The sequence below is a fragment of the Antedon mediterranea genome, chromosome 7, assembly GCF_964355755.1.
Source record: "Antedon mediterranea chromosome 7, ecAntMedi1.1, whole genome shotgun sequence".
NCBI classification, from domain to species: Eukaryota; Metazoa; Echinodermata; class Crinoidea; order Comatulida; family Antedonidae; genus Antedon; species Antedon mediterranea.
Genome location: NC_092676.1, coordinates 10,459,538 through 10,475,350, shown reverse-complemented (window position 1 = coordinate 10,475,350; position 15,813 = coordinate 10,459,538). Strand labels below are relative to the sequence as shown.

Below are 15,813 nucleotides of genomic sequence, written 5' to 3'. Positions count from 1 at the left end.
AATATTTTTTGCAGAGCCGTCTCCAGGTGCGATGTGAAATTAGCTTTTAGATTTATTTATGGTAAATCGGTGCCTTAATTGACTAAAAGGTTTCTAACCACCAAGATGAAAAGAAGTAGTATCAATGGTTTTTCAGTTTCTAAATCTGATTATATTAATATATTTCTATTATTCTTTATTCACCAATGTCAAATTGGAGAAAATAAAAATAAATCAAAAACAAAATTAACATAATTCGTATAATCTATGTAAATATTAAAATGTTTAAATAATTGAGATGACGCAGTCATACAATCAGAAAAAGTAATGCATCGCATACACATCTTTTGAATAATATAAATAGGTTTAATATGTTATATAGGAGCTACCCCAGACTTCTATTTCATGCAATACTTAATTGAATAAATATTTTTAAATACATCTGTGGATACAACATTTGAATAAAATACCTGGGTTTTTTCTATTATTTTTAATTAATATATATTAGTAATTATTATTGATCCAAATTAAATGTTTATCAATTTTAACACCTACAAACCTACCTCAATCGATTAGCAAATTGAAAAGAGTAGTAAATGTTAATCAAATTTCAGTATTTTCAATATTAGATTAATTTTCATTATATATTTTTTAAATATTTAAGTGTTATACTATGGAAATAAGCTAACCCTTTTTAATCTATTATCATCAATGTCATTTTTACAATGATTTTCAAATCAAATCACGTTAAAAGATAAACAGTTCCTTTCCAAGCCACCTTATCTTCCTCAGTTTTCAACCAGGCATTCATTTACCTGGGAGTCGTTTTTATTGGAAATCTACTCTGGTTCTTTCGGTATGATAGTCCAGTACCCTACTGCAAAATAATACTGTACTGTGATAATAAATGGGAACAAAATCAACTGTCAACGGATTTGAATGCAGGCTCCTGGAATCGAAGGCAAACATGTTATCCACCAACATAAAACCACTGCGTGGTGCACTTTTAAACTTACTACATGATTTATTTAATTTGCTCTAATGATCCCCTATTCAGTTTCCAGATATTTTATTTTTAGATTACGAATGTCTGTTCAAACTGAAAGAGAGAACTTGGAAACGGAGCCCATACCAGATTCAAAACCAGTCCAGCGAGATGAACCAAAAAGTAAAGACTTAACACTAAAGAGCTTCGAGGATCAGATAGCAGCGTTACATGTTGGTATTCTGGAACTGGTAGAGGACATGAAAGAGACCAGAAGTCAGATTCAAAGTGGCTATGTACCAAGTGCTGTGTGTAAACATCTGGAACACGGCGTGAAAGAGATGGAAATTGCTGTATTAAAGGTTCTCAGTACTAATGAATACCTTGAAAAAACCATTCAGGTAAATAGTCAGGCCATGGCGTTTTTTTAGACGAAAGTTTAGTTTAGTTGTATAGCGCAGCTATACTGTACAAGATAGATGAATGAATTGCTAGGTGCTATTTTACAACACTAAAGCTCCATGTAATCCCATAGACAGACGTCATTCAAGCGTACATTTGCTTATTCTATGGGTGATTATAATTAGTGTTTTTTAAACAATTATTTTAGTACATACAATATAATAAAATTTAAATATTTTTTAGTTAATTTCACAATATTGTCAGCCATAATGCTGTCCAAGTTACTTTATTGTCTTTAGGGTTCCTTTTACATTTATGCCTTTATATACATTCACATTTAATCCCCCACGTGACAGGCAAATAAGTAATTAACAATTAGTGTAATTATTATAGGATACAAACTTCCAATTAAAGAAGTCAGTTATTGACCAATTGTGTTAACTAATACTTTTAATAGATTAATTAAATAATGATATAATTTAAAGTAAATTACAATAAATGTGTAATTTCTTAAAACACCATGTAACATTTGGAATTAGATTTTGGTATTGTGCAAAATTAGTTTTAGTTTGTTGAAAATTAGAGAAGAAAATGTATATTTCATTAAAAAAATATCTTCTTTACTTCTTAGCAACTTGAAATAGATATTGAAAAAGTCATGGAAAAAACAAAAATTATAGAAGATTCAGAATGCAGGTAATTTTTTTCTGTTAAGTTCATAATTTTTGTCTAATACCCTTGTTTACATCGCCAAGCGCAACAAAAAAACCCGGATAAATTTTATTTCACGACCCATTAATGAATGTATTTACACTGTGAAATACCAACCTGTGTAAAATGTTCTAGGTTAATCGAAATTTCGCCCTCTATCACGCATGAAGACACTGTAGTAACATTCGGCATTTTCTATTTATCATCAAATAGCAAAGTGCCATGGATTCAAAATGCATAGTATATTATAATGTATTTTAATTATATTTTCAGGCAAGTGTGGAAAGCAATCAACACACTCTCTGTACCTATAGATGATGATGATTCTACGCCCAGCTGATGACATAATCGGTTGAGAGTGAACATCAATTTTTATATACACAAAATTTGTTCAAATGTCCATGTTTAATTATAAACTGTATCAATATTGATGACCAGGAGTTGTCAACAATTTCATCGATTCGTTCAGGACTATTAACCGCTGTTGAACTACGGGGCTGTAAACTGTATATAGCTGATGTTCCTCAAGAAAAATCACAACTGTTTTATACAGAAGAATAGCATGCCACTTTTGGTTCCTCTTTTGGAATTCATGTTATTGCCAAATTTATTTTAAAATCCATGTAAACACTACAATAATTTGAGTCTTCTGTTCACAAACATGTTCATGTTTTAATAATATCTATATCGATCGATTTCATTCAGGACTATATTTTGACCTCTGTTGAACTGGGGCTGTAATATATCACAATGAAGAGTAAAGCATGCAACAATGCATTGCTAATGCCAAATTTATTTTAAGATATTGTATCATGAAATCCATGTCATGTCTTCTCATTTCCCTGCATTCTTATCCTGTACATTTCTACAAATAAATTAATATTGTTTTAACCCTAATATTATCTAGTATTTTTTTTCTAATTGTCGTGTCACCCTCCCTTCCCTCATAATGGTTTTTAGAAAAGGTATTAAAATTGCTACAGTATAATATATATATATATACCTCTGCCAAGGAGGTTATTGTTACTATGTTCATTTTTGGATGCTCGCTATAAATATTCACCAGTTTAAAAATGTATTGTCAACATAACTGTTGGTCAAAGTGAATAACTATTAAGCATTTCAACATAAACATTTAAAAAAGTATTTAATCATCAAATATAAATTAAGTGATCCACTCCAGACACATTGCAAGCGGTGCCTTGTAACAAATTAACTGATCATGTCATAAAAGTGTTTGTTGGTAGAAAACAACAACCGCACATGACTTGAGAATTGTATGGATCACAGCACTCTAACTTCAGGCCAGCTGAGATATATACAAGATCTGATATTCGATTTGTTGTACTGTATGGTTTCATGACATCTGTACACTTTACCATTTATTGACTAACTTGGTACTAGGACCATCAGCTGTGAGAAGAGAATATATTAATATTTAAAAGGGCAATGAGAGAAGAATGTTGTAGAGCCGTAAAAGTCAACAAAAACCTTTAAAAAATACATTGCATTGATTTTTAGAGTTTTTTTTTTTTATAATTTAGGCTCTACAAGTACACGATATAGTAGAGAGTAGATAAAACATGGTTTGAAATAATATTATAATCCCATTTATATAGCAATCAATTGCATCCAATTAATAACTACTAAACTAAAATCTCACAACTTTAAATAGTATGAACATACAAAATATGTCTAAATTATGAAATATAGGAGGAAAAGGAATATTTTAGTAAAATTATAATTTTTTTTTTAGTATGATGAGTAGTGTTGAAACATTTTATAAAATCTACTCTGTATACATAGTTGTCACCTAGTCTGGGCTCCAGACGGAGTTTTTTCTTAATATTAGTAAAAATATAAATATTTTTGCACATATGGCGTTTCATACGTGTATTACTTGAGTTTGGATACTCCATCTGGGGAAACACGCAAAAGTCACGTGGTTTGACACCAAGAATTCTTGGTGCATAGATTATCCGGTTGACTAGTTTCAGCTGCATGCGATTGGCTACTCACTCGTACACCATTTTAATATTCATATTTCAGAATTTCAAAGACTCAACAACTAAGATGGTACGCATGCGATATGTTACGTTTAGACAATGTGTACTTGGGTACAGGATTTTATAGGGATCATTTAATATTACGCGGAGATAATTTGATTTAATTCCCACCCAGACCCTGTCCTGTTCTGTGTAGTGGTGTAGCCCTATGTTGTGTGTGAATCCTGTTGTGTGCCGGTGGTGGTATTATGTAGGCCTACCTTATTGGCGTTTTATTTGGCAGGTCATACGTGCGAGTTGTGTAAGACCTACGAAGGAGACCTAAGGACTAAAAAATTAATAAACAAAACAACTTGGCAACACGATTTCATATTTCAACAGCCTCGATCGTACATTCAGCACTGTACGTAGGCCTACTCGATCTTTTTCATTTTGAAACAAAATGATCATTGGTTGATTCGAAATCCATATTTACATACCGCCCGCCCCATATAGCCAAATACGGTATGATAACCTACGTCATTCTTATCGGATGTTTGCGGTCTGCAAATCGATTTCTATACGTGTTTCACAAGTCTGTATTTTCAGACAAAAATCGCGGTCGAAATAAAAACAAATAAATAAAATAAAAAAAACAATACAGACTTGGGGCAAGTCTAAGTTGTCACCGAGCAGTGTGATAATTTAACAAAAGGGTCATTCCATGTCAAATCACCCAATGGGTTAAACCCTACTTTCTTCAAATTTGGTTTTTGGGTTATTTTTAGCTATAAAACCTGAAATTTTTAATTTGAGCGCCATACGACCAACGGTTCGCGCGTTACGCGCCGTCGTTTCTTCGCGATTTTGCGCAAAAACGACGCGGCGGGCTATATTTAAATGACCGTATCTCCGTAACGTGTGGACCGATTTTGTTGTGACAGGTATCTTTGGAAAGCTAATTGTTAAAGCTATCCAAATCTTCTATTTACTTTTGAGATAGAACTATTTAAAAGATGTATAACTTATTCTATTCCATTTGACCTAGGATTTGATCTTGTGGGACAAATTTTTTTTAGATGAAATTTTGTGAAAATTATCTCATATACTGTAGATATATTATTTTTTGTTTGCTTTCTAGCTCATTTCAAAGTTGGCTTACGAACAACAATTCTGGTATTTCTATACAGTGTAGATGTAATGTCGACATTATATCACTACCAAATTTACCTCTTAATACTATGGGTGTCACTGTCAGATTACAGTATTTAAGACTATAAAAATGCTTTAATTATATTTTCATGCTCCGGCATACAAAATAATTATTACTTAGGTAAACATCTGTACACCATAAAATTTTAGTTAACCTTTTTTTGTATTGTTGCCACAGCTGGTGTCTTATTGATTGTGGTTTTGGAAGAAACTACTATACTTACTTCTTCAATAGATTGCTTCATCAAACGCCTTCCTGGCTTTCTTTAACTCTTCGTTCATGGTAAGAAGGTCCCTAACCCTAGAATACTTTCTAGAATCTTTACGTATTAGGAACACAATGTCTTCCACTTGAACTTTACCTCGTCTTCCAACCTCCATTGCTTTATGAGTCTGAAAAGCAGAGAGGAAATAAAGTGCAGTATCAATCACTTTTTCTGGTGATGTTTTTCATCATGTTTAAATACAGTGTAGTAGTGAGCTTTCAATTTGTGATGACCGACAACCCTATGTCAACTCATATACCATCTATATAATAATGCTACTTGTGTGTCTAAACCGCTGAATGGTACATGCTCACATTTTTTATAGTTCTTGATGGGCCATACACGATAGGCTATATCACTATCCAAAATTTTAAGGATAAACACTAAAGAAGGCAAAAAATAACAGTAATTTGACATTTCAGCCGCCATGATTCACGAGTTGTTTTTTTGTTGACTTGTGGGGCAGACTTGACGTGGGCCCGAGTTGACATGGGACCAGTTTAGGGCCGACTTGACCTGCATCCAGATGGTTGAACATCTGCACTGTATGTAGGCCAAAGCTTTGTGCCACCCACATTTACAGCAGTAGGCCTACTGTATACATAGTAACTATATCTTAATATTTTATTTATTTGTTTGTATCAACCTACAACTGCAAAACCAACATCAGACGGAAGGATCGCATGGGTACTGACTGGAGATGATATATTTATAACAAGAGAGTGTATATTCCTTTCAATCGGAGGCTGTATTTCTACGTAATTTTCGTGGTAGGGTTCTCAATCAAAAATAAAACCACCGAGAAAATAACGGCATTATAATAATACAATGTTTTATTTACATACAAAGTGTAACAGTGCTCCAACAATATTAAAATCCCGTTTTTAAAGTATATATCTGGCCCGTACAACTGGCTCTTTTAGGTAAGAAATTGTATTTGTATTAATTACCTAATTGATTTTTCATGTTTATGATAGTAAAGTGTGTTAAACGACACTCATATACCAAAGATGTACATTATACTATTATATTACATAGCCTATGTAAATACGCGAACGTGATTGGTTGAAACTGCATCACATGACTACCGCTGCGAGGATCGTAAATCGTATATATCCTCGAGAACGATGATATTGACTGTGTAATTTTCGCGTAATAATCGTGTCCCCTGTCATTAATCATATAAATTCTCGAGTACGATGATATTGACTGTGTAATTTTCGTGTGCAACACTCGAGTTTGCCGATAAATAAACAAAAGTCATCTACTCGATCTTGAACTCGGGTGGAATTGTCACTCCATCGCAAGACAACGTTTCATCCGCTGGGCCACGGAATTTGCTTGAAGAAATTAATCTTCTAAACTATTTAAGCTATGCATACATAGCGCCCTCATTTGTTATAAGTCCACCCTAAATGTGATGAAACACCGTTTGTGATTGGTCAATACTCACGGTAGTAACCTAGTAACTAGTACGCGCTGAACATCCGGTGATTCGGCTCCTCGAAGATCGAGAGAAGACGAATTCTTTATTCGGCCTACCTGATTATAATATTATTATTAATAGGCTTATTGATGGAAATTCTTCTGTTAATTTAAACGACCTAGGCCTAAGTGAATATTTTATTGCCAAGGAATCATTAATTAGTAATTATCTGTATATTATTCTTCGCAAGGTAAGGTGTCTAGGCAGGCTTGTTTTAAATACAATACAAATACTATAGGAGGCCTAGGCCTAGCCTAGCTTCACCCAACCCAGCAGACTTGTTCTTGGCTATATAATATAACAGATATTGCCTTTTATATCGGTTAAATATAAGATTTGACATCCCCTCGGGAATGATATTAAGTTCTCGGGGAATATATATTTCCCTCAGCTGGCGCTTCGGGAAATATATATTCCCTCGAACTTAATATCATTCCCTCGGGGATGTCAAATCTTATATTTAACCTCTAAGCAGTCAATATCTGTATAATATGCTACCTACAGTATACACATTAAAAGTAAGGTTCCAAATTATTTTAGCAGTGATTATAATTAATTACAGTGTACTTAATACTGTTTGTTATTATTATTTTAGTGATACATCAAATTTTGATTAATTATTAGAAGCCATTGCTTATACGAAAAGCTACCACCTAGTTACGATGATCCATCTTGATATTATTTTAGACCATTAATAATTGCTTATTGATTAGTGATCACGAAAAATGTCTCAAAATCAAATAGTCCAATATTAACAGGGTGAACGTTTAAGTGTAATTAGACCCTAGTGTATGCTAGCAATTCTTATGAACGAATGATGACTCATAGGGTATTAACTATTATGTACACTTGTTTGAAATGTTATTACACTCTTGATCTAGTACTGTATGATACGTTTGTATTAAAGATATTCCAAGGAATATGTTAGGCTTAGTAAATGTATTATAAAGTGATAAAGCATTAATGTGTTTTATATTGAATTTTGGATTATTTTGAGATCAAGAGTTACCTGTTTTAATAGGAATTTTAATACCATATTGTATTGTTTTAATCGATGTATGTTAGTTATGTTGTATACATGTATGTATGTTTCACAATAAATACAACATCAATTGGAGTAAACTCCGGAACAAATATAAATTCATTTGGAATCAGAGTTTTATTATTTTTTTGGAACAAGAAGGGTTACACATACCATCTCTGTTATAAATTCCATGACAAGGTCATCAAGTAAATCAACAGATTCTGTGTATGGATTCTGATCATCTCCAAACCCGTACATCATGCACCGTACTGAAATGCAAACAATAAAGTCAATATTGAATGAATATATCAATTTATTTTATGTTTTAAGTTTTGTTTTAAGTTTTATTTAGGTTGTGCTAATCCTTGTTTGAAAAATGGCAGCTCCTGAATATAGTCAGACCATGGAGCTATAAATTATAAATAGCATGATGATGATAGTATGAATAGATGTATTGGCTCTGGTCACGGTAGGCAATGGATGACAAAAGCACTTGATCAATGATAGGACCAACCAACCAAGGTGTTTCGTCCATTACATGTGAATGTAAGGCTACGGTCACACTACAGCCTCAAGCCTGGCACGACTCACCACGATTGAGATTTCAAGCCAGGCTTGAGTTTATTGGGCGGTCACACTATTCAAATTGTGTTTGGTTAACCGGAAATCAGTCGGCTAGCTAAATAAATTATGTGAGCCAATCTGTAGTACGGTACATACTTTTTATTTATTTTTTATTTAGAATTCACTAGGCCTATGCATTTTTTTTTGTTATTGTAGATGATTTAAATTTAAAATATATATGTAATCTACTGATCGCAAGGATAATATTAATATAGGTCTAGGCCTGTCCCAGACAGAGGCGGCATCCTGTCTAATAATAGTAGGCTAGCCTATTCTAAATTCGTCTTCAATTCAATCACTATTCACTAGATGGCAATGCACAGCGTACAAAATGCCGGTGATATCCATCCACTAAAATTTCCAATAAAAAACACAGAGTTGATGGCTGTGATTGGCCAGATTCCAAAAAAGAATGACAATCCCGGTAACACTAAGGTCAATACAGGGTCAATCTGGTTACCGCGTCTGGGTTGAGTTGCCTGGATTGAAATGGATCCACGATCGGTCACACTAAAAAAATCTCAATCGCGGTGAATCGCGCCAGGCTTGGGGCTGTAGTGTGATCGTAGCCCAAGACTAATTGACATTTGCGACAAACGTTGGCCAAATTTAATATTCTGTGTTGCTGACTGACTGATAATTGATGTCAACTTACATTCTTTTGAGAACATTCTCTTCTTCTTATCTTGTGATTCAGTTGAACTTTCACCGCTTTGTTCTGTTTCTACACCTGTTCCTTCTTTTTCAGTCTGTGTAAAGAAAAAGAAGTTTAACATGACTTTCACTAATAAGTGGAGTTTTTAGCCCTCTATTACAGTTTCTCTTTTGCCGCTCCATAGAAACAAAAACATTCTACAGTACCAATTCTACCAGTGTAAGAAAAACGTCTATATGTTACTTTTTATGTGATTGTCCTTCATAAAAATAGTTATAAAACAAACAAAATAGAATCTATGTTATTTCAACATGATTGTCATCAACTTTTTTCAGTGTGTTCGTCGAGTCCAAGATGTCAATAATTAATACTAGTGGTGCAGTAGGCCTAGCCTACAGTAGTTTCCAAACTTCTTCATTTATTACTGTTCAGAAAAATAAAGTAAAGAAAAGAGACATTTGGACGTTATTAGGCAAGTGTCGATGACTGTTATACTGGTACTCTAAAACCAGGCCTAGGGTTGGCGTAGGCTACCGCTTTAGACCTACTGTACTGACAGTCAGTCATAATAAATACATAGTCCAGACCAGCAGTGCCTGCAACATGCAATAAACTGGGTCAGTCTAATTACCGAAAACAACCGAAAATAACCGAAAACAACCACAAACAACCGAAAACAAACCGAAAAAAAAATTTTTAAAATCTAAATACCGAAAACAAATTTTGTATAATATTTTTTTTAATGTTGCCCTCTATTGATGGGTGTTTCTAAAGCTAAGACCATACAGAGGCGCAAAAGTCATGGAAGACCCTAAGAAATGCTAGTGTGCACAAAATACAACTCAAAATCGTACAAATTCAATGAAATACACCGTAGATTACATTTACCTGTACTTACAAAATCTATAAACACATTTCATTTTTAGTCTTTTCAAAAACAAAGCATGATTTTACCTAACTTTGCGTTTTCGTCCCCGGTTTTCGTCACTTATTAAGTGAATACTGAAGCGATTAAGGATAAAAACGTTATTTACTCGACTACAGTAATTTTACTGAATAGATTTTATTGTGAATCCTTTATAGTGAGCTTGTTTTAAGTATACTTTATAGTCCCTAGTATCTTTGTATAATTATCTTTGAAAATCTATAATTAAATCGATCATGATTAACCATAGTCAATTTACTTTCTATACTATGGATTAACATATTCACAATTATTGTAAGGAGTAATGCGCTGGTTTCTGGATCAAAAATCGAAAGACTAAAATTAAAATATTTTTATAGATTCTGTAAGTAAATGCGATGTTATCATTGATTGATTGCACGATTTTTAGTTGTATTTTGTGCACACTACCATCGTAGGGTCTTCCTTGGCTTTTGCGCGCGCGGTTTTGTCTCTGTTATGGTCTTAAGATTTAGAAACACTCATCAATAGAGGGCGACATTAAAAAAATATTATACAAATTTGTTTTCGGTATTTAGATTATTTTATTTTGTTTTCGGTTTGTTTTCGGTTGTTTATGGTTGTTTGTGGTTGTTTTCGGTTGTTTAGGGTTGTTTTCGGTTATTTTCGGTAATTAGACTGACCGCAATAAACTTGAGGCCCAAAAGTACCTACTGTACTTTCACCATACTGCATCAATTATCAAGTCATGATTGGATAAAACCTGATAATAGTGAAAGGGTTAAGGTTTGGTCGAAAAAATTTAAATTCCGTCGATCATACAGAAACTGTTACCAAGTCACTTACCCATGAAGATGTTAAGAGAGCCCATACAGAAACTGTTACCAAGTCACTTACCCATGAAGATGTTAAGAGAGCCCATACAGAAACTGTTACCAAGTCACTTACCCATGAAGATGTTAAGAGAGCCCATACAGAAACTGTTACCAAGTCACTTACCCATGAAGATGTTAAGAGAGCCCATACAGAAACTGTTACCAAGTCACTTACCCATGAAGATGTTAAGAGAGCCCATACAGAAACTGTTACCAAGTCACTTACCCATGAAGATGTTAAGAGAGCCCATACAGAAACTGTTACCAAGTCACTTACCCATGAAGATGTTAAGAGAGCCCATACAGAAACTGTTACCAAGTCACTTACCCATGAAGATGTTAAGAGAGCCCATACAGAAACTGTTACCAAGTCACTTACCCATGAAGATGTTAAGAGAGCCCATACAGAAACTGTTACCAAGTCACTTACCCATGAAGATGTTAAGAGAGCCCATACAGAAACTGTTACCAAGTCACTTACCCATGAAGATGTTAAGAGAGCCCATACAGAAACTGTTACCAAGTCACTTACCCATGAAGATGTTAAGAGAGCCCATACAGAAACTGTTACCAAGTCACTTACCCATGAAGATGTTAAGAGAGCCCATAATCGCAGTACTGTATGAACAAGGGTTAAAATTATAAAGTAGAAAAGTCAATAGAAAAAATATTCAAGGAGGATTAGGCCAATTTGAGTCACCTCCAGAAAAACATCATTTTCTATGAAATGCCAAATACTGTAGTAACTTTCGCCGGTACTCGTTTCTTTTTAATAAAGTTCTATTTATATTAGGGATAACGATGTACAGTATATTAAAAAGTTATCACAGTTTTTAATATATTATTAAATATTACAATAAAATTATGAAAATCTGACTTTTATTTTCCGAAATATAAGAGGTCTAAAACATAGCCAAAAATAATCGTATCATCCTCAGTCGGCAATTACATAGTAATTACATAAAATCATGTTTTTTAGTAAAATATTTCGTATTTCATGCGATTTCTTTAACCTCATTCGAAAAGAATGTCAATACTTTATTAGTCCTGAGAGACAACGAACAGTGGTAGGCCTACACGCGAGAAAAATATTACGAACGAAGTGCACTGAATTTTTAACTACAATTAAATATTACATTAAATTACTTTCCATTGTTGTGTTGCGGTGGCGGTTCAAATACAGCTAGGCCCTAGCTAGGCTATATGTTATCATGGAGTAAAGAATATATATAATATATACTTATTCTTTACTCCATGATGTTATTATTTTACACAATAAACCTAATAAAGACCATGAACTTATGCACTACATACACGTAGGCCTAGCTAGGCCTAGTAGTATACTGTAATCACTACGCGAAATGTTGTAAAAGGCGCACTGTGCGTTTCATATAAATCACCGGCGGCTCAACTTGTCGGCGGCCCAACGGGTCATATGTTAACTAGCTAGGCCTAGCTAGTAGGCTTAGTTAGTACTACTACTAGGCTAGGTAGAGGGCCTAGCCTAGCTAGGGCTTAATTAACATTATAATTATTAATCCGATAAGCGATGGAGCAATCCCAACTTACTTCACTTAACGTATCTCCACCAGTGGCAGTATTATTCATGGTTATATATATAGGCCTATATTTTAATAGCTGTATTTCAAATTGATAATTGTGTGTGGTTCGTATCGTAGAGGCTAGCCTGCTTTCCAAAATGTATGTGTGGCGCGCCTGCTGCTGGGGAGAGGCTATTCTTCCCCCGACCGACGCAGTCCCGACCAAAGATACTATAGCGCCACAAAGTGGCGCTATACGATCTTTGGTCCCGACTGCTTATTATTTATAATTACATCATATAAATTTAATATATATTGAGGTATTTTTTCTTGCGTATTATTTAAAAAAAAAAAACATAATTAAATTAGGGAAAAAAAAAGTTGGCTGGATCTTTGGTGGTTATTTACCAAAGAACTTATTACGTAATCAATTTACTGTGCTGCCCTCAAGGTTTCACGTGTGACCCTATAAACCAAAGATAGTCTTGGTGTCACTGACACTGTACGGATGCTAGTCAAGTCGCCCCATCGCAAAGTCGCCCCATACAAAGTCGCCCCTTACACAGTCGCCCCATTGCAAAGTCGCCCCAAAACAAAGTCGCCCCGACACAGTCGCCCCATCGCAAAGTCGCCCCATCGCAAAGTCGCCCCAACGCAAAGTCGCCCCATCGCAAAGTCACCCCATCACAAAGTCGCCCTATCGCAAAGTCGCCCCAAAACGTTAAAAAATAGTTTACAAGTGCGTAAAATGTCGCAATGATACACAAAATAACACGGAACGTGTAGGCATAAAAAGGGGAAGCCCCGCCATGTAGTCTCAGGTCACACAATCGGCACGCACCACCATCATCAGAGAGGAAGCCCCCGACTAATCACTCCGCGGTCGCACTAACGTGCTAGCTTACCAGAGGGAAACCCCCGTAATTACTCCGCCGTTGTCGCGCTACAACGCACCATCTGAAGATGGGGAAACCCCGCCGGAGTTTTACGATGATATCAGTCGCGTTCGAAATCGGTCGCGTTTAAATTTGGTCGCGATAAAATGATGTTATACGATCTAGATTATTTTTACTTTGGTCGATGAATATGTATTATTATTATTAGGCCTATATTAATAATTTGTAAACATAGTTTAAGATTATAATATTATCCAGCATAATGTCATTTAACAGTACATAATTATTTAAATGTGAAATATTTTATAGGAAACGTAGGCTACGTCTGTGTCTTTTATTTTATATGCAACAAATTACGTAAAACAATTTATTTATAAACATTCAGTTTACTATTACATACATAATTACAATGAACAATTGATTAAGCCTGGAAAGGCAATTCCATCATTATATCCATTATAAAATTGCATCATATCACCACTATATGTCGTAAATGATGACGTGCGTGTGTGTATTCGTCGTACGTCCGTGTACGTATTATTCCGTGCCTCTTCACGGTCTTGTTTAATTTAAAATTAAATAAATACCCGATATGAGGATATTTATTAGGCATGATAATTAGAATGTTCTATGCCTAACCAAAAGGGTTGAAAAGAATTTCTTCAGTAAAATTATCATTGTGCTGTTGAATGAAAGGCGTCTCGCCATCTGAAACATTCTCTGAAACCAATCGGAGCTGCGCCGTCTTTCTGCTGACCGTCGGGGATTCCCCTTTTTACAAAACACGCACACGATACTGTACGATGGTTTTTCCATGGTCAAAATGTAGCGTTTTAATTTTACTACTGCATGTAAAACAATCATATCGGCGATGAAATCCTTTTTTTTTTATTTCTTTATTTTGAAAAGTCATTATAAAATTAAGACACATGACTTGTCAATAAATGCAAAATGATCAATAAGTAGCCTATTGCTATAACACTCATTGTCTAACAACACTGTTATTGTTTTAACTACTGTAAATCTATAGGAAGGCCTAGGCTACTACACATTTATACATTTATTATAATAATATTATCCTAAAAAATTAGCTGGTATCCACGCGTAGGTTGAAGAAAGATTCGTAATTGTGGCTCTGGTAACTAATTTTAAAATCATATTAAATTAACATTTTCGAAACTATAAATCATGGATAATCTTTTTAGAACTTTCAAACAAGGGACTATTTTTTTAATGATTTTTAAAAAGCACATCACTCCATTAAAACCTGTAAAATAAAAATTAAAACACAAATTATGTATATAGGATAAACATTATACTGTATACGACATTAGCGCGACCAAAGTAACAACGCAATCGATATCAAACGCAACCAATATGATTAAAACCGTGGGCGACTTTGCGATGGGGCGACTTTGCGTTGGGGCGACTTTGCGATGGGGCGACTTTGCAATGGGGCGACTTTGCGATGGGGCGACTGTGCCGGGGCGACTTTGTTTTGGGGCGACTTTGCGATGGGGCGACTTTGTATTGGGCGACTTTGTATGGGGCGACTTTGCGATGGGGCGACTTGACTGGATCCCCACTGTACTACCCTGCCTAACCTAACTAAGGCTATTAATTAAAAGTGGAGGACAAAACTTGATTTATAACGCACAAAAATATAATGCCAGATACATGTAACGATACTGAAAGAACAAAAGAGAACAAACCAAAATTAAAGCCATGTTGTGCTTGTCCGGAAACTAAAAAAGCCAGAGATGCTTGGTAAGTCATCAGTTTTTAGTTTCTCTCTCAGCCTCTGCATGCAGTAGTGAGTGTCCTGACTGATGTCTGAGTATTCTGAACAATGAATAGCCTACCCTACCCCAGAGGCCTCATTTGTGTAGCCTAGCTAGTATAGGGCTGGCTCTCTAGGCCTAACTTAATAATACTAGGCCTATCAGTATCACATACCACCTATTCTATTGCCTAGGGTATAAGTAAGGCCTACACTTACACTTACACTTACACTTAATGTTTGATGGAAATAGTTTAGGCTAGTGCCTATTAGATTCCATTTCTAGCCGAAAATAGTTGTCAAGTCTAGACTTAAAGATGTTCACTAAAGGGTCATTCTTCAGTGTCTAAAAATAAAATCAGGCGCTAATAATACAGTTTCGTACCCACCCCTTAAAATTACTCAATTAAACTATTTTTAATCAATTATTAATTGAGCACCCTTCAGAAATCCATTTTCAGCTTAGCTTCGCGAAAATCAACGCTAGA

General features: G+C 34.7%; 2 protein-coding genes across 3 annotated transcripts in view; one reads left to right on the top strand and one right to left on the bottom strand.

Moving 5' to 3' along the window:
• Positions 1-3,034, top strand: part of LOC140055155 (uncharacterized protein C6orf118-like) — a 39,711-nt gene extending 36,677 nt beyond the window's left edge. Inside the window, exons 5-7 of the mRNA XM_072100388.1 lie at positions 1,059-1,365; positions 1,998-2,062; positions 2,351-3,034. Of these exons, the coding sequence (XP_071956489.1) occupies positions 1,059-1,365; positions 1,998-2,062; positions 2,351-2,417 (439 nt within the window). The 3' untranslated portion in view covers positions 2,418-3,034. The remainder of the gene's footprint in view (positions 1-1,058; positions 1,366-1,997; positions 2,063-2,350) is intronic.
• Positions 1-12,863, bottom strand: part of LOC140055156 (transcription initiation factor TFIID subunit 13-like) — a 35,781-nt gene extending 22,918 nt beyond the window's left edge. Inside the window, exons 1-5 of one of the 2 annotated variants that reach the window (XM_072100389.1) lie at positions 12,678-12,863; positions 9,330-9,423; positions 8,222-8,319; positions 5,499-5,667; positions 2,540-3,490 (exon numbers count right to left, since the gene is read on the bottom strand). In XM_072100389.1, the coding sequence (XP_071956490.1) occupies positions 5,503-5,667; positions 8,222-8,319; positions 9,330-9,423; positions 12,678-12,716 (396 nt within the window). In that variant the 5' untranslated portion in view covers positions 12,717-12,863 and the 3' untranslated portion in view covers positions 2,540-3,490; positions 5,499-5,502. Of the gene's footprint in view, positions 1-2,539; positions 3,491-5,498; positions 5,668-8,221; positions 8,320-9,329; positions 9,424-12,677 lie in introns of those variants that run through there. The other variant, XM_072100391.1, reaches the window with a different exon arrangement.
• Between the last annotated feature and the right edge of the window lie 2,950 nt (positions 12,864-15,813).